The sequence below is a fragment of the Crocodylus siamensis genome, chromosome 3 (assembly GCF_052110815.1).
Source record: "Crocodylus siamensis isolate JL-2025a chromosome 3, ASM5211081v1, whole genome shotgun sequence".
In the NCBI taxonomy this organism is placed as follows: domain Eukaryota; kingdom Metazoa; phylum Chordata; order Crocodylia; family Crocodylidae; genus Crocodylus; species Crocodylus siamensis.
The window spans coordinates 67587306-67607107 of NC_143397.1; the positions used below are offsets into that span (position 1 = coordinate 67587306).

Below are 19802 nucleotides of genomic sequence, written 5' to 3' on the forward strand. Positions count from 1 at the left end.
AGGAAACATGGAGGAAACATGAACACATCATACACTTCACTATGCTGTTAGAGTTCCATTTTCCAATAATGTTATTACAAAACACAGAAAATAATATTTTCCTAGGCCGCAACTATAACCATAGAGCCATTTTTGTTTTCTCATTACAGTAAGGAGATAGTTGTGTTTAATAACTAACGCATATTTTAAAGTTATCCATTATGGGAGATGCATCTTAAACTTAAAAGTATTTTTTAGTTTTAAAGGGAATTGTTAATTCTCTAATTATAGCAGTGTCTCTCCTACCAGTGTAGAAAGGAAATATGGGCTAATCATGTATGGCCAAAACTAGAAAGGAGGCAACATGGATTTTTTTACCTATATAGTCCATAGATTTGAAGAGAGACTTCCAACTCCCATACTTTAGTGTTTTTCCAGCTCTAAAGTGGGACATTTTTATCCACATCAGTGCGGTATTCAATTTAAATGATTTGTTGTAAAGTATTTTGTCATCTTCTGATGGAGCATATTGCAGAAGTACAAGATGTGTAATTATTTAATGTTTTAATGTACAGAAAATCTCTCTAAATCTGACTTCCTTGCATGTGTTCATGAAACTTCTATTTGAATACAAAATACAGATATCTAATTCCTGTGTTTATTTCCATTCCCGACATTGGAGCTGTGAATAAGTTTTATTAATCATCTCATATAAGCAGATGTTTAGTTTCAGTTGTCAGTACAAATGGGTGAGTCCCTCATACCTGCTTTAATCCCTTTGTGCTGTGGGTGGAGTTCTAGAGCAGTATAATGGGACCTAAAATCTGGCTGAGGAAGGATTCTTGCAATACAGTTACTGAAGAAAGTGATAAAGCTGCATTCCAAGGCCACCCTTGCAAGCTCTGTACCCTGGGATGGGCCCCAGCATACAGTACTGTAGAGATCCTGGGTAGTACTTTTAACTCTTTGGAAAATCTAGGAAGCTGCTCTAATTTAGGCAGGCCCCTCAGTACCTGTTTGGTTATGCTAGGGTTCAATTTAATGGCTGGAAGACAAAATAGGTGCGTAAAGCTACAGTAGTGCACACACCCCACACACCCTTGGGTGCAGGTTCTCGTGCTGTATTCCTGTTACCTATGATGCCTTACAGAAAGGTTAAGGGACAAATCTTGATGTGCTGAAACCACTACTCATGTTGACCAGTATTGCTTGCTGTTGTTTTTATGCACTTCTTCTCCATCTGTATCCGTTCATTGTCTCTTGCCCTGTCTTTGGATTATAAGATGTTAGGAAGGGAGGTGATCTTTTACATCTTTTTATATGGCATGTATGCCATTAAGGTCCTAATCGCAAAAGGGCTCGTCAGTGTTGCAGAAATACAAATAAATATGTTCATGAATGATACTTAAGATGCACAGAATCTCACATTATTTCTGGTAAGATTTCTAAGGGTGACTTCAAATACATAACTATTTTTTCATTATGTTGATATTTACTACTACACTGTTTAGCTTTTTGAAAGCCAGCTTTCATTCCACATTTTCTCAAGGTTACTCAGCTATTAGACAGAATTTATTCTTGATTTTTTTTAACATGTGTGATCAGCTCTCACTTGACATTGTGAACTTTGCAGTTGTCTGCATAAGTCCCATTCTGCAGCATACTGCAGAACAATCTCATGAGAGCCCAGGTTCCTTTTAATTGATCTAGACTTCTTGAATTCATTTTTTTCCATTTGTAGTCGCTTGGTCTCTGAACTTCCAGGAAGTCAAAAATGTCCCATTATTGATAGACAAGATAATTTGATGCTGAGGTTTGCTTTGGGAATATAATTAGTCTGTCTTCTGATGCATTTATCCCAGGGTAAGGGATCACCCCTGTTACCAAGTCTCAGAAAATACTAAGTCTAGGGAGCTCTGATGTGCTTGGGGACCTGGCTTATACCCCAGTTACTTCAAGTTTGTGCAAAAGTTTTCTATTTTCCATTTTTTGCCTGATAGTCTGTAACAGGGTTTTCAAACTTACCTGTGCGTCCAGGCCAGATCCAGACTGCAAAGGACCTCCCAGGCCAGATCTAGACTTGGTGGTGGTAGTAATAGCAGGGAAAACAGTGGTGTGGGGGTTAATGCAGCTACTGATTTCTTTCCCTTCTCCCTCCCCTCTGCTGCCAACATGCATGCCCATCAGGGCTTCAGGCCCTGGATTTCTGTGGCTGCTGAATTTTTGGCCCCTCTAGGAACCCAAATGAAACAGGCTGGGTGAAAGCTCTAAGTTTGACACCTCTTATCTATATCAAATGGCTGAAGGCTGCTCAGTTTCCAGGCAACTGGGGGCCACTGTGTGGGCTACAGACCTGGGGAGCACTCACCATGAGGGCAGCCCAACATGCCTTCTCTCCCCACTTCCTTTCTCCACCTCCCCTGTCCATCTCCTGCATCACGGGCAGCTCAGCTTCCCCTCACTATACATGCAGCACCCTTCTCCCCTCCAGGCCATATGTGCCACCCACCTGCAGTGCCCTACCCTGCCCCCAGAAAACTGGCAGGAAATAGAGGCTGAAGAAGGGTGTGGGGACCCAAACCTGGCTTCCGTTACAGGGGAAGTCTGTGGGCTAGATAGCCCGGTATAACAGCACTATATAGCCAAGATAAACTCACCTTTTTAACCCAACTAACAAACGAACAAAAAAAACAGTCCACAACTGAGCAGTTAGTCAAGGAAAAATCTCCCCTCATTTGGGCATCAAAACTCATTGAATATTGTTGTCGTTGTTTATTTAATAATGCGCAGGTGTCCTAAGATCCTATCTTTTGCTATAGGCTCCGTACAGACCAAACAAAATGTCAGTTCCTGTCCCAAAGTGCTGACCACCTTCATGGGAATAACTTGACAGACTTCCATGACTCCAGCTGGCATATTATCATCCCTTGGGAAAGAAGCAGTCATAATTTGACATTCTGTATCTGCCAGAAGTGGAAAGCTCCCCTCATTCCTGGAGTCCTGCTATAATCCATCTGCAGAGCTTTCATTGGCTGGCACCAGGAAAGGCTGACTTTTGGCTCATTTGGTCTCTGAAAATATGCTGCATTTGCATTAATATTCCTAGAAAAATAGATTACAAAACTTTTGGGAGAGGAAGCTAAATATACACTATGTTTGGGTACATGATGATTTGATGTACCTTTTTAAATTATTGTATGTTTCATTCGAAGAGTAAACCTGGACTTTTTATTGTGGTTTGGGGATTTTTTCTTTAGTGTTAAAAACAGCTTTTAAAGCTTGCTATGATATACTCATTTTTTTAATCTTGACTTCTACATGATTGTTGTGTAATATGTTTTCTAATGTGTATTCAACCATAAGAACTGCAGTTGTCAAAGCAGAGCTAAATATGCAACTTGATTTATTCCAAGCAAATAATTTCCTACTCTCTATAATTGTTTAATTGCACAAAGCCCTCATTTTTTTTCCCTTTTTAGTGACAAAAGGAGGACATTCTAGGAAACTATAAGGTATTATGAGGGTAGTTTTGTTTACATTAGTCTTCGGTGCTTATTTTGAAGGAGTATATGTCTGTAACAGGTTTTTTAAATCGGGCTTCCTGTTATCCCAGTTGTGGGAAGAAGGGTGTTTGCCAACATGAAAATGTTAGAGAATAGTAAAGCCCTTGTTGCCTGCCCAGACAAATTCATGACCTGTTGATCTCAAGGTTACAAGCATTTTTCCTTTGCGGTAAGTTGTTTAAGGGCCAGTGGCATCTGGAATGCAAGGCTTAAGTTCTATGTTCTAATAGGTAATACAAAATTAAAAGTGGAAATAAGGGATAACAATAAAACAATAGAGTGAATTCAGTATGTTTACAGTCAGTAAAAGAAAAACTGAAATACTTGACCTTAAAGTTTAAGAGTACAATATTTTTTCCCCTAATTTTGACTATATATTAAAAAGTTGTGTAAGTTAGAATGAAGTAGTCCAACTTTATAAGTGGCCGGAGGCTGAATGGTTCCCCCTGTCTGCACTTTGAACCTGTGCTGCTGCCCCAGGTTCACCCTCAGCTTCCTGGGCCATGCGATGCTGAACTGCCCTGCTCCCAAGGACAAGTAGCAAAGGCCAGAAGAAGGAGGAGGCTCCTAGAGATTCCAGCTGCTGTTACAGACAGAACAATAGGAGAAGCAGCTATGACAGCCAGACAGGAGCTTGAAGGCTGCAGCTTAGCCCCTTGTGGTCACATATAGCCTAGAAGTGCCAATTGGACAGCCCTGTGTTGGAAATTCAGTATCATTTAATTTAATATAAATATTTCTAGTTAGCTTATGTTTACTTTTAAAGTATTTTTACTAGACTATATCAAATATGGATTCCTACTTTTCCAGTGCCCTCTATTTTGAAGGATGTCACCATTTTTTGTAGCATAAGTTTATTGTCCACTTGCTTATTATTTGACATCATTTGTTAGAAACTCATAATTTTGTAACAAAGCTATGGATGCTGTTGGGCTCAGTCTCCCACACTTACATCAGTGTTTAAATAGGTAATCACAGTGATACAAATATTTGTCTGGGATGATCCTGGCTTGAGTTTAGCCTCCTTCTTTCAGGACCTCTTGAGCCGCCTTCCAGCCCTTTTATTTTTGTATGGCTCTGTGAATATAGTACTACTTCTCCAGCCTTAGATGTAAAAAGGCATGTTGTACCTTTTTACCTGATTTACATGACTGTTTTCCTATTAATACAATGCCCCAATATTATCTTTGTCCTGAAGGGAGTTTTTTGTAACTCTTACCTCCTGACAAATGCATTTTCTATAATTGGTTCACAAATCTGCAAATAATCTAAGTGATTCAACTCTGGAGTGAGAATGTGCAGCATCAAGAGCCAGATGTGCACAGACTTTGGACACACATTTTCTGCAGTAGATATGACCTTAGGCACAGGCCAAACTAGTGCATTGATTGCTGCTGTTTACTAAGATTACTCAGAAGTAAACTAGCATGTTTTATAAGTATTTCAACTTAATTAGATTATTTGGAAGTAATGCATTCTGTTCTGGATTAAGCCAGAAAGAGATATGCCTACAAAAACATTTCAGAGGCCTGGACCTTTGACTTCGAGAGCAGTGTGGGTGGCACTGTTTTGCTTAGTTGAAAGTAAGACAATTTTCCCATATGTTAAAAGTGGAAGGCAGTGCCAGATTTTTTAAAAATGGGTACCAACAACTATATTTCATCATTACTTAACGCTACATGAACATTGGGCACGTCTACATGAGACGCTAACTGCAGAGTAGTCTGATAATACTGTGCAGTAGCACATCACAGCACAAACAGTGCTAATATACTACAGCACAGAATTATTAGGCTACTACACTATATCATCACTAAGAAGGCATTTGGCTGAGCTACTGTGCAGTAACTCTGGTTGCTGTGCATTTATTTAGTACTTGATTATACAAGTACTGAATTAAATGTGCAATAACCACTGCACGTTATCGAACGTGTAGACACACCCAGTGAGTAAGCATTGTACTTTGTAAGGATCCTATCTTAAAACGTACGAGGAGCTATTCCAGTAAGCTGCTGTTGAAAATGGAGCAGCTGGTGTTATCCACATGTGTAGTTGGCACAGGCTTTCTTGAGGAGGTCTTCAGGATGCAAACCCAAATTCATTTTACTGATTGAATCCATTGCTCAGTCTACTCAGAATATGGAAAATGTTACATGTTTGTCTAATGCCTGATTTGCCTACCATTAAGAGCCATTTCTACCACTATTAAACAAAGTTGACTTAAAAAGGCTGAAGAGAAAAAAAGAATAGGCTAAACAGTCACAAAATCAATCCACACTTTCAGGACTAAGATCTTCATGGTGGTGATTTTGATTTGGCTTATGACCATAAAATGAGTGTTAGCAACTTTAAACTATATGAGAAAACAAACTGTTCTGCTGGAAGCAGCAAATTATGAAGCGAGAAACAGCCTGTTCAATTGGAAAGCAATGTAGAATTCAATCCCAGTAATACAATTAGGGCTCGCTCTTTCATTGTGTTTGGAAAGATTGTGCTCTTTTTGCACTCTAGCTATAAGGGCAGAACTTCTAACTCTTCTTGTCTTGAATGTGCAAAATGAAGTTGGCTGATAGGCTGAATGATTTGTTTACAACCAGAGAGTAGACCAAAAACATCCACTTCAAGCATGCTTATTACTCTTTCATAATTTAAGATTAGAGAAGAAAATGGCAGATGAGTTTATTTGGTATTTCGATGAAAGGAAGATAAATTGAGGATGACAAACCTGTAGATAAAATAGTTCAAGCTGATGTTGAAAAGATAAAGCAGAAAGCAACATTCTTAGTATTGACCTGTTGCATTCTTAGTGTTACTGCATTTAAAATGACCCTTTTTCCTCTTGGTACGTGTGTATTTCTGTTTTTAATTTAATTTCTTTTCGTTTTTTAACAGTAAATAACTCAGTTATGTACCTTGTTTGTTTGTAATTGAGCAAGCTATCTAACCTCTTGCAGATTATAATTTGTTGTTTTAATGAATTAACTTGCTGAATGATGATTTATTTTTAATATTTATTTGACTGGTCACCTTTTAGCCTGGGCAAATATCCGTCCTTATTTGGCTAGCAATTAGATCTCATACACAAATCAAATTTTTTGGTTTTTTGCTATACGCCTACATTTGTCATCTCTTCAATACTTTGCAACTTTCAAATTACATAAGTTTCATTTCAAACCACACTAATTTGTAACATAACAGCTTCTCATTAAAGGCAGTATCTGCCCAGCTGATCCCTGTGCCAATTTCATTTTGAAAGAGAAATTTTGCAAATAGGGCAGTGAAGAAGGAAGTGTTTTTCCTCCATCATGTTGCTGCCTGAGTAGTTTCTGGCAGTCAGCAGCATGCAATAAATGTAATTTAGCACATGGATACAAATGGGGAGTATGCAAGTATTTAAAATTCTATCTTTGACAATTAAAATACATTTTAATACATTCATGGACAAAGAAGTAAAAAGAAATGCTTCAAGAATTAACTTAATTAGTAATGAGATGCAATTACCATCATCACCTACCTTTTTAATTCCTGGTATCATAACAAATAAACTAACTTGCAATAGCATTACCCATGACAAACTTTCATGAGGAGAAGTCCTATATTACTTGATGAATTTATCTTTGAAAACTTTTTTATTTGCAGGGTAGAGAAGCAAGACCAAAATGTGCTTGAACAAAACTTCTTACATTTAAGTAATTCTTTAAATTGAAAATTTGCAAGTATAATTCAGGAAGGGGGTGTTGAATTTAGTGTCAGTGAGAAACGTAGCAGTGTTTGATTTGTCTATTTGAATTAGCTGTTTTAGAATTTAGGAGAACATCTGGCATATTAATATAGCTGCAGTTGAATAATTAGTGGCCTTTAGGGTCTTTATAAGAACATTTTAAATTATTATAAAATAAGCTGCCTTGAAGTGGCACAAATGTAGTTTCAGTAAAACTTGAAGAATGAAACGAATGAGGAAAAACAAGCCCTTCAAAACTATCCCAACCTGTATCTAAAAATAATATTAAAATGTGGCTGGTAGGGAATGACACGGCTTATTTTATGTCTTGTTTCGGCTCAGACTTCAGACATTTATTAGACTTTCTGTTTGTTCCTTCTCTGATGTTTATGGAACAGTCCCGATTTTAACAAGGATCTAAATTCAGCTCAACTGGTGCGTGTGTGTGCGTGCGCGCGCGCGTGTGTGTGTGTGTGTGTGTGTTTGTACACACATATACACACATGCTTGCTTTTTTCTTTTTTAAGAAAGGGCGTGAATTGTTTTCCAGGACATTTTCTCCTTATTCAACCTGTTTATTAAAGGCAAAGGCATAACAGGGTACTGATTAGTTTTTAGTAACTTTCTAATATACTGTTACTCTTTTGAATAGGTGGTGAAGCTGAGAAAAGAGGTGAAGAGGGCCAGAGTCCTAACCATTCGCCGGCTAACAAGACACATCGGAAAGCTGAAGTTAAAAAAGTTAGTTTAATATTAAATATTACTAGATGTTTGAAATCAATTTACTTGACCTACATAAAAATAGACAAAAAAGATTCTCTCTAAAAGTAAACACAATAACTGTTTTAAATGATTATAAGTTGTGATTAAGTATTGATTATATTGGATAGGATTGAATAGATCCTAAAATATTTTTAAGAGCATTATATTCTTTTAGAATGGATCTGGACTTGCATTAGGCTTTATGAATAGATGCAAACTATAAAGTAAGATGTAACAAGTTTTATTGATTAATTATGTCAACATTTAACTTTATTTAATATAGCCTAAAATAGTACAAATCTAAAGGGAGACTTAGGATAGGATTTTTAAAATTGGTTAGTAATTTAGGAGCCCAGGTCCTGGTCTTGAACTCAGTTAAACACTTTTGAAAATCACACCTTGAATTTTTAGATCACTGTACTGTTTAAAGTAAGTTGCAGCTGCTTTTCTTAGCACAGCTTCTTGCAATATTGTGGCAGAGTGAGTTTCAGTAAGTGTAAATATGCATTAAACAGGCAACCCTGCTTAACCCTGTTTTGCTTAGTGCTATTTTACTGTAACGCTCATTTTACATTGATACCCGATTCCAGTTAGCGCTCAGTGAATTTTGTTATAGCATTTGGTGACATGCAGCCTTGTGCAGTTTAGCACCAGTTTGTGTTGCCATCTTGGTTCATCAAAAAAAATTGGTTTTGCTTAACACTATTCCGCTTAACACTCAGTTTTTCAGAAACCAATTAAGAGCATTAAGCCAGGCTTGCCTGTATTGGGACTCCGAGGGATTTATCTTGTAATTAATCTTTTCTAGAATGCTAAGAGAGAAATTTTTAAAGACTGCTGAATCAGAGCATAGTTGGGTTCATAGGACCTCAAGAGATAATCTAGTTCAACCTCCTGCTGAGGCAAGATCATCACAGTCAAGTGTCTGTCTAACTGACTCTGCAAAATGTCCAAGGACGGAGATTTCGTGACCTCTCTGGATAGCCTGTTTCAGTGCTTAACCACCCATAATGATAAAGTTCTTCCTAATATCTAAATTAAATTTTCCTTGTTGGAATATAAGAGCATTGTTCCTTATTCTGCCCCGTGCTGCCACAGAAAATAGTCTGTTTCATAAGTACAACATAGAAATTGCCGTGTACTGACTGGGTCAGACGACAGGTCCATCTTGCCCGGTGTCCTAGGTCAAAAGGGAGAGTGAACAGGGTATGACCACTCCACTGTACGAATCCCACTTGGAGCCTCCAACTTTTAACGTCTAAGAAGTTCTCATTCAAAGGCTGTAGACCTGACACCCCTGCTTAATACCTACTGCTGAACCTTTCCTCCAAGAATTTGTCCAATCCTTTTTTGAATCTGACTAAATTGTCAGCTACCAAAACATCTTGTGGCAGTGAGTTTCACACTTCAACAAAACTAACAAAAGGAAGTTTTTTTCACATGTGCATAATTAGTCTCCATTTTCTTTTTTACCTCCCTCCAGGTATTTGAAGATGGTTATGAAATCTTGCCTCAGTTTTCTCCTTCAGTCAAAATAATAAACCTTTCGGGATTTCCCTCTCTTCGTGGGTCCAGTGCTGGGGAAGTGAAGTCACTCCTTAACAGTTGCCTGAACTCTGCCTTGTTTGCCTGCTCAGGATCCTGGCCTGTTGTCTCACCTGTCATGCTTTACTGTTAAAATTTGGCAAGGAGGCTCCACCTAGGCAGTGCGGGGGAGGAGGATTTCAGGTCTCAGGTCCTTGTCTGGACCAAAGACCCCCGGGCCTTGGCCAACTTTAGTTGAGGCCCACTGTCCCAGGACCCTAGGCTCCTGGGTCTCAGCTCAGTTCTTTGTGAGCTCTGGGCCCCTCAGCCTTGGTTTTACCCCTCAGGGGCTCTGGGAGTGCCCTTGGCACCTTTCTTGGTGGCCTCCTCTGCACCTACAGCCACAACCCACTCCTCTGGTATTTAAACACAAACAAAAAGATATGAGCATCTGCTCTCAAACAAAGGGTTCCCCAGTTCTGGGTCAACACCATATTCTGTCAGTGACATGCAACACAAGGTCCCAAAATACTTATCTTCTGCTGCCTGGTGGTACAGAGGCTTCCTTACAGCTTCCCTGCAGTTTGGAGTCCTTCCTCCTCAGCCAGTGAGGCCCCTTTCCTTCCTGGAGGTCTGCTTCTTGCAGCCTGCAAGGCCAGACCCCTTCCCTTGCCTCAGGCCCTGGGCTTTATATGCTCTTCTTTGGGTCATCTGACCCACTACTTCTGCTCCAGGCCTGTCAATCACTGGCCACACCTGGGGTGGGCAGCCATGTTATTAAAGGGCCTTCTGCCACTATCAGTTTGTCCAGGAGGCTGGAACAGGCCAGCTGACCCCTGGCTTCCTATCTCTTTCGCTAATGGGGTAGGGCCCCTATTACACGCTCATAAATCATAGCCTCTGATTGTTTGTCGCTCCAATCTGTCCACATCCTTCTTGATCTGTGGTACTCGAAACTAGACATAGTACTCCAGGTGAGGCCTCACCAATTCCAGATAGGAGCAGAAGAATCGCTTCCCTTGATTTGCAAGTGATGCTGCTATTCTTATAGCACAGTATACTGCACGGTATATAGCACAGTATTGGCTTTTTTTGGAGCGAGCATGCTGTTGACTCATATTCAGCTAATTATTCACTGTAACCCCTAATTTCTTTGCTACCATACCGTAGAAAAGCCAATCGTTGCTCAGTTTCTCTTTTGCATACAGTTGTTCTATCCCAGCTCCATAAGCTTTTCAGAGAGAATAGCCAATGGTTCTGAAGTTATCTCAGCTAGTTCATTCAGTATTTCAGGGTGCATCCTGTTAAGGTTATCCATCTTTATATCATCTAGTTTCTCTTAAGTAATGTCTAACCTGTTCTTTTAGTACTTTGAGCTGCTTATCTCTTATCCTGACCTTGCTGTCAACTGCACTTGTCATCTTATTTGTAAAGTCTAAAGTAAAAAAAGCATTAAATACTTCAGCCTAATCTGTATTATCCATTACTCAGTTGTCTTTTCACTTCTCATGTTCTTGTTAGAATCCTTATTACACCTGAAACCATTCTTTGACCTTCTGATTTAAAAAAAAAAAAATCCCTGCATGTTCATGTGATACTCTTATACTCTTCCCTAGTATTGTGGCCCAGTTTCCACTTCTCATAGGATTCCTTCTGAGTTTCATCTCCGTGTAGAGCTGACTAGTTAGTTTCTCTGGCCTCCTGCTGCACTTCCTGTTCTTTTTTCACATTGGCTAGGAATGGAAGTTGCATACAAACTGTTTTAAGTGATCAGAAACTGGTTTAAGCCTGAAACGGAACAGAAGTTCAGTGCACATAAGCCAGTTTCAAAATGGCCAAAACTGGTTTAAGATGGACCTGGTTGAATGTAGATTGAACCAGATTGAACTGATTTAGGTCAAACCAGTTTAAGGAACTTCTGTCCCAGACCCCTTCCTGGTTTAACTTACTTCGTAGTCTCCCAGCATCTCAAGTTGCTTTGCAGCACTGGGCTGGGCTGTCTGCTCCACTGGAGTAGGGTTGGCCCCACCCCTCTGCTCCCCAGCCAAAGCACTATCATTGCTCTGGCTGGCTGAGAAGACATTGGGGTGTGGGTGAGAAACCCTGCTTGGGACTGCAGCCCCTGCCAAGCTTTTTCCCACTCGGGGACGGGGGACATAGCCAGACCCTGGGCTGACCCCTGTGGCGAAGGAGGAGGAATGGAGAGGGATTTAATCCCCCTTCCCTCCCCTCTCCCACCAGCACAGGACCTCAGCTGGGGTTTCCCTGGCAGGGATGCAGCAGCCCTGCCAGGGTTTTCCCCCTCCATGCTCGTTATTTGAATGGTGGGGACAGAGATGGAGGTGATCAGACACTGGCCCCCTGAGGTGAAGGTTGGGGAGGGAGGGGAGTTTAATCCTCTCTCCCTCCCCTGTCCCACCAGTATGGGACCCTAGCCAGGGTCTACTTGGCAGGGGCACAGAAGCCTTTGCCAGGCTTTTCCCCACTCACCAGTCGAGCAGCGGGGGCAAGCCTAGCAGGGGCTGCTGGGCTGCCGTGTCAGTGGGAGAGGGGAGGGAGGGAAGAGTAACACCCCCCCCCCCGCCCTTTCCCCCTTTGCACTGATTTTTAGCCTTAGATTTTAAAATATTGGAATTAAATCATTTTATTGTACGTTTTGCAGAGAAAGACAATGTGAAAGTTTGGTATTTAATTTTCAGCTCTATCATAGCAAGTTATTTTGGAGATATTCTTGAATTTTCCTCCACTTAAGATTGTATTATTTCCTGTATAAGAGAACTTAGAACTTAATTATGGTCTGCTTTAAACAAATTTCACTCAATTTAGTGCAAGTTAGTGATTCAGCCCATCAACTGTTCTCTGGTTTGACTGAGTTGTTATCTAACTTGCTCATCTTAGCTTTCACCAGATGCTGCTTTTAAGTCAGCAATGCACAGAGAAGATACTACAGAATTTTCTGATGTTAAAAAAACGCAAAACAAAAAATTAAAACCTTACCAAAATGTTTCAGCCAGATCTTAAAACTTTTCTGTGTATTTCAAGTCTTTTGACAACTGAGAGTTTCTTATGTTTGTCAGAGTTGTTCATGTTGAATTTTTATGTGCAACAAATGAATGTTTGAACAGCAATGATCATATGAAGATTATGACTTTTAGTTTGGTGCAAATAGTAACTATACATTTCTGTTGGGGAAATAATTGTATATCAGCATGTTATTCAGTTAAACAGTATATTTTATCTACAGGGGTTCAGAAGATGTGGTATTAAAGAACCAAAGGCGAGCACAGAGGTTAATAGAAGAAATCCATGCTATGAAGGTAATGTCATATATACACATTTAAAATTTAGTGTCTCTTACTTTAGTAACACAAACCTTTGCCCATTTTCTTGGAATAGGGTGTGAAAAGATTTACCTGCAGTCTTTCCTAGGGCAGTTTGGCTGCGTATATTACTGTAGTGGAACAACTAAGAATATTTGCATATTTCCATGTTTGTTTAATATATCTGTCAAGATCTTAGACTAATTTGAATGTAAGACTTGCCAAGCTAAACTTTGTATTTATTTAGAAATGCTCTGTGCCCAAAGTTTTTACTGTAACAGTTACAAGGATAGGAATTCAAGTACATATGCTGTTCAGGATTGTGGAGGGCAGTCCTTTTTTTTGACATCATAGTCTCCTTCTGCCAAATCTATAAATTTTTGCATGGTGCAGTATTTTACTTTCAGCTTTAAAGCTCTATAGTAGCTGTTGAAATTCAAGTTGCAACAGACTGACTAGAAATATTGAATCATACTTTTTCTCTTTAGCCATTCATTAACATAATGTTCATGTCTTTTCAGTTCTCTTACTCTGAAACCTCATTTTATTTCTAGGAGCTGTTTTATAACAAAAATGTAACACAGCATTTGTACAGATGATTGTACTAACTTTCATGGAAACTTTCTCAATTATGAATATTGTTTTGAATTACAAATTCTAACTTTTAGGTTTGAGCATAAGATGTCAATGCCAAGAAATCTATATTTTCATTTTAGGTTATCATTAAACTTCTATTTTGCTTAGGTCATTTATCACAATGGTTTTTTGTGGCTGTCCTTCCTGATCTCTAAAGAGTCTCTAGGCTTTGTATAATGTCAGGCAAAAATAGGATATTTTTTGGAGTTTAATTGGAGTTTTTTTTTTATTTAATAGGAGTTAGCTAGATCCATTCCCTGTAACTCGCAATTGATTCAAAACCAGACAGCCTTGACAGATAAATAAGAAACAGAAAAAAACCCCAGCCTCTCCCATATAAGCAACTGAATGTTTATATAGGGCAACATTATAAAATGGAACAGCAATCAAAAAATGTGTCAGGTGAGTCATTTCAGAAGAATCCCATACTTCTGAACCCACCACGCAATGCTTTTACAATTCAAAGTACAGTTTAAATTCCTTCTGTCTTCAACCTTGGAGTTGAAAACAGAGAGAATTTAAATGTTACTCTGAAATGTAGGAACCATAAAAAAAAACAAAAAAAAAACTTCCCATGGAACTGTCAATTGAGGGGGCAGAAGAAAGTGTCATGCAAAGGAATGTCCAAACATAGTGAGTCGTTTACAGTGACTAGATAGTGCAAAAAAAAGTTGTGAATTCCCCTAGACAGTTACTTAAAAATGCATTGTTACACAGATTGGGAAGCTGATATTAGCCTGTATGCTATTTTTCCTGGAGTAGATGCTTGAAGTCTATGCCAGCTGGTTCTCTGGCATTCATTAATAGTTCAGAAATAATAAACAGAGAAAAGCAATAAACATGGTCATATTTTAACTATGCTAGTTAAGCCATTGACCATCTTGCTTTATAGAGATTTTCCTACCCTATCTGTTGGAAGCTGTAAAACTGAAGCTGTGGAATCAGGTGATTTACTAGCTAGTGCTTTTTGGTGAACACAAGCACTATAGACTCTGTAGTTTGATATAGGGGGCTTTAAATATATTTTTAAAAATTAACTTGAAGTAATTGCATTTGATATAGATTTTTGCATTTCTTTCTAAATAACTAAAGCAATTGTATGGCTGTACATGTAGGTAAAGGTTGTAATGTAAAGGAGGCCTGTCAACTGAGGGGCTCCAAGCCACAGGGGTTCATCACCTCCTGCCAGCAGTGGTAGGTCCTACAGTGGTGGTAGCATTGCTGGTGCTGCTTCCCCCTGCAAGCATTATTGTCTGTGGGGCTTGCAGTGGTGGCCAGTGCTGCCCCCTGTTATGAGCCCCAGTGGATGCAGGATTCATAGCTGAGAGCCGGTGCAAGGGGAGCCCAGGATCATATTCCTGGGCTCCCCCTGCACCAATGATAAGGCGCAGTGGGATCTTATGTGCAATCCCAGTTGCGTCTCCTGCCCTGCATGTGTGGCATGACAGGAGGCATGATTGGGTGGATCATGCTTTAGATCCCATTGTGCCTTTACCTACACATGTGGAGAGGCGCTTAGTATATTTCCATCCACCAGTCGGGACTAATACTTCCCACAACACTTACTGCTGTTGTCTAGAAGGAAATGTGACCTGCAACAGAGTTTTATATAGCTTTTTACTATCTGTGGAGAGGATTGGATTTCTAATTTTTTTCTGTCACACTCAGAAGTATAGTCTGGCATTGTAGGAACAATTATGGCAGTGATTTTCAATCAGGGTCATGCAGTGATCCACTTGGGTGCCCTGAGATCCTTCAGGGATGCCATGGGATACCATACAATATTAATACTGTTGGGTATACAAATGTGTTGCACAACATAAACCTAAAGGTTTCAAATAAGAATCCATAGTGTTAAAAACATTTTGACCTGTTGTAGTCTTCTTGAGTTCCTTGCAGGAGTAGAATTGCTCTATTATTTTTCTGTAGTGAAAAAACAAGTGAAAGCCAGGAGCCAGAATTTTGGGGGACATGCCTCAAATCTAACGGGAGGTGCTTAGAGTCAGTTAGATCAGGAAAGATTTCTGCTCTGGTAAATGTGCATCTTCAGGGGGGAGAGGGTGCAGGAAGTTATATGCATAGTGTGGGCCCCCCAGGAATCCAATGGGTGATGCATGTAAATAGCCAGATAAGAAATTTTACTTAAGCTTTTCCTGAAGAGCATGGGGTTGTCTTCAGTTTTCCTGAGACTAGGGAAACACAGGAGTCCTTCAACCTAATTAAAGCAGGCTGATTAAAGAAGCTGATGGGGAAAAAGAATTGCAAGACATGTTGAAAAAGACATCAGAGGTTGAAACTGCTTCCTAATCTGTTGCACTGGGTAGGAAGTGAAGTTTTGGATATTTAATGCAGGATAAGAACAGGCTACTGTTCTGATATTTTCTTGTTTATTCTTTTATCTCTGTCTGTATCCCAGCATGTTGTTACTGATTTCTTATGTCTGCTTTTGCTTTTTATAATAAATCTTTTTGTTATCCTTTTAATCCGCTTTATTGTCATGTATAACTGTGACTTGAGAACATCTGACAATACAGACAAGCCTCTTCCACAGACAGGGCAGCCATCTTTTCTGAGCATAAGATCAGATAAGGGTGTGATTCTTCTTGCTTGCAAAATTCCCTCCACTAAGAACTGGCAAGACCATGGCCCAAGGAGATGGCTTCTTGCACATCTCAGCTGGTTCTGTGGTCAAGCAGCAGGTGGCAGGGAGTGGCTTGGGGCCTAAATGCAACCCTAAAGCTCAAGGGTACCCAGGGAGCATGTCTCAGAGGCTGATCTCACCACATCTGAGGTCAGAGAGTGTCTCAGTGCTCTTTGGCAAATATCTGCATGTATAATCTGACAAGTTGACATAGGGTTGTGAGTCTCTTTGATCTAGTATTAATACAGAATGGAAACAGCTGAAAAAAAAAGAAATGTGAAAGTTTAGGCTCTATTTAAGTTGGAATTAAATTGGTTCCAATTAAGTTGGAGAAAGGAATTCCTCCACATCTGAGTGATGTTTTTCAAAGACCAGGGTCATTCAGGATATCTTCAGTATTAAAAGATATTGGGAAGGGGTATGTGTGGAGGGGGAATTTCAAATCACTGTTGCCCTGGTAGTGTCACCCAAAAAGGAGAAAAGAGACTCTGGACCAGGAGTCAGCAACGTTTTTGGACAAAGTGTCAACCCCCTGCAGAAACCTAGACTTGTAATATGTTGGCGTGCTGGGGCAGATGTCAGGAGCTGTGAGAGGCCCAACCCTTGTGGCAGTGCAGCCCTGGCCCCTTCCCCACAATCTACCTCAAGGTGAATGTGCACCCAGTGCCAGCAACAAGTTGATCTGGGGCTCCATGGATTCTGGTGTAACTGCTTGCAGCCTCCCCACCACCTGCTGCAAGCAGCCTGGGCTCCAGAGCTGCTTGCCCAGAGCCCGGGCCAGCTGTGACATGCTGATCAAAATGGCTTCACTTCGTGTGCCACGCTGTTGGCGCTGGATTTATGACCCAGATACCTTGTGGACACAAACCCTCAGACTGACCACGACCTCTCCACTCAATTATAGACAAATTTTACTGATATACAGTGATAGCAGATAAGAATAATACAAACAATTCTATCTCTACTGGTCCTAAGTCACAGAGGGAAGGTACATCAGGCCAGTACGCAAACTTCACTCTGAAGTTCTTTCTTGAATGTCGGATGTCAGCAGCCTGGAGGTCAAAGACCAAGGGGCCCCTCCGCCTTCTCCCCCATCCCTTGCCCATGGGGTGGGTCAGACGGGCTGGTGCTAGCCTTTTGTCCATGGTGGCCTCAGGTTCCCCTCTCAAGGGACCTTTTGCTGTTCTGAAATCCCTTGTTTTGTATTCTTTTTGCCTTCTGATGACTCTTCATCTCTGGGCATAGCTGATTGGCTTTCCTGTGGTCTTCATACCATTCTGTCTTGTCAGCATATTCCTTTGTTCCAAGAAACCCATCACATATACACATCTTAATTTGGTCTGTTCACCAAAGCCAGAAATCTCAAGGGCTCTGCAGTTGGGTACTGTGACCTAATGCCACATTACCTCATGTTATGGAACAGTGTAGTACATGTCTTTAATTTCCCAGTCTGTGTGGCCTTGAAGGAAACTATCACAAACAGGCTTTAAAAATCAATTAACCTTTGCCATTACCCCATGATCATTTCTCTAAGGCAATATCTACTTTACCTACAAGCCGGTTTCCAAAAGCAAACCTCTAAATACCATTTTCTACCCAATGATGCTCTGGCAGGCTTACCAAAGGCTGCCAACCCTTGCTGTAGACTAGCAGTTCTGAACCTTTTTCAGTCGATGTCCCCCTTGGTCTTGGAGTGAGATTTCATGTGCCCCCTTTCAATGGGAAATTAATATTTATGTCAAACTATGTATAATCCCACGCACGTGCATGTGTTACAGCAGTGTCAAATTGTCAAGACTTTTTTTAGGCCCTTTGACCTGCGTTGGACAATGTATGAAATATCTCACGTACCGCCTGGGGGTACGTGTACCCTCGGTTCAGAACCACTGCTCTAGACATTAACATAATATTAATATTTCTTCCTTCTTATTTTTAACAAGGAGAAGTTTATGTTGATCTATACAGTCCCAAAGGAAACATGTATGTGTCAACAAACAGAAAGGGGTTTGCTGATGGAATTTCTGTGGGAAACTAGCTCGGCAATAAGACTGTCCAAGTGTCTGATTGGTGCCTGAGTGTTTCATTAGTGCCTTTTTTTACTTCCCTCTGGAGTAACTGATTGACAGGGTTTGCCCTTCGGTGTTGGTTTAGCTAATTGAGCAGTGGAGACAGGCAGCCTTATAAAAAGCAACACCTTGCAGACAGAGGGTAGCAAATAAAGGGAGTTTGCTAAGGCAGTGGTTCCCAACCAGTGTGCTGCAACAAAAAAATATGCTGTCAGAAATGAACAGGTGTGCTGCGAAATTTTGCCATGGCAATGAACTGCAATAGGTATAAGGATGGGGAATGCCTTAACAGGTGTGCTGCAGAAAATGTTTATTATTGTAAGTGTGCGTTGGGCTGGAAAAAGTTAGGAAACACTGTGCTAAGGGCAGGAGCAACATACGGCCCATGGGCTGCATCCAGCTTGCAGAACCCCATTATCCAGTGCTGCCCCAGGTATGAATTAAACCTGATTGACCATGTGGGCAGGACCCAGAATGCATGCTGTCTGCAGTGCCCATTTGGGCTCTTCTGGGAACATACGTGATACCCACCCCATCCCATCAGTCTGGGCTCAGCAGTGTATACAGCACAGTCTTGGACCAGCTGCCAGGAGCACTGTATGTAGCATGGTGTCTGTCCCAGCTGCTCCAGGATGCATGCAGCATGGATCCAGTGGAGGGAAGAGGGGGTGGGTTCCAGGGTCCTTAGACCTGTTGGTCTGATCCAGCTTGTGTGGGTTTGTTTTGGTTTACAGCCTAGGTATCTTCCAGGGAACAAAGGAGGCACAAATTGGGTCAGCAGTTGACTTGCTCTGGATATGCCCTTTTTGTGTTCCTCCCAGAGAGTCAAGACCACTTTTTCTGCACTAAGCATAAGCTGGTGTCTGCCTTGGAGGAAAAGATTGAAAGCAGAGTTATCCATATTGAATTTTATTAAGAAAAGTGAAGATAACCTGGACAGGAGTTACGGAGAGGCTAAAGGTAAAAGAGAAGAGGTAGCATGCGACTACTAGAAGAAGGAGGATGCCCAGAATTTAAGAGGAACAAATTGCAGTCGGCAAACACTTTAAAGTACTCTGTGATGGAACAGCTGAGGAAAAGGCTGAGGTGAGGACATCTGTAGACGAACCCCGAGGACTCAGCAGTCTAGAGTGCAGGACTTGCAGGGCCCCAGGGATAGGGACTCTGAAGCCATTTCCCCAAGAAGGAAGAGAAGAGTGGTGATGGTTGGTGGCTCCCTTCTGTGGGGGACAGAAGCACCAATTTGTCATCTGAATTTGGGGTCCTGGAAGGTGAGCTGTCTGCCTGGAGTGCAAATTCAGGATGTCATGAAGACTGCTAGAGCTCATCCATCCCTCAGGCCACTACCCTTTCTTGCTTGTCTCTGGAAGTATTCATGGAACAGGAATGGCACTGGGCAGATCAGAGATGACTTTGTGGTTCTTGGCAGTAGGGTTAAGGAACTTGGAGCCCAAGTGATGTTCTCATCAATCTTCCCTGCAGAAGACAAGGACATAAGCTGGGACCATTGTATCATAGAAGTAAACGTGGTTGAGATGGTGGTGCCAACATGACGTTTTGGATTCTTTGACAATGGGCAGATTATCTGGG

At 40.9% G+C, this 19802-nt stretch overlaps 1 protein-coding gene across 2 annotated transcripts in view; it reads left to right on the forward strand.

The window, feature by feature from the left end:
- The window catches only part of SRFBP1 (serum response factor binding protein 1), a 148796-nt gene that overhangs the window by 36635 nt on the left and 92359 nt on the right, over nucleotides 1–19802 (forward strand). For both annotated transcript variants that reach the window (XM_090038449.1, XM_090038450.1), the window contains exons 2-3: nucleotides 7916–8004; nucleotides 12794–12866. In XM_090038449.1, the coding sequence (XP_089894575.1) occupies nucleotides 7916–8004; nucleotides 12794–12866 (162 nt within the window). The remainder of the gene's footprint in view (nucleotides 1–7915; nucleotides 8005–12793; nucleotides 12867–19802) is intronic.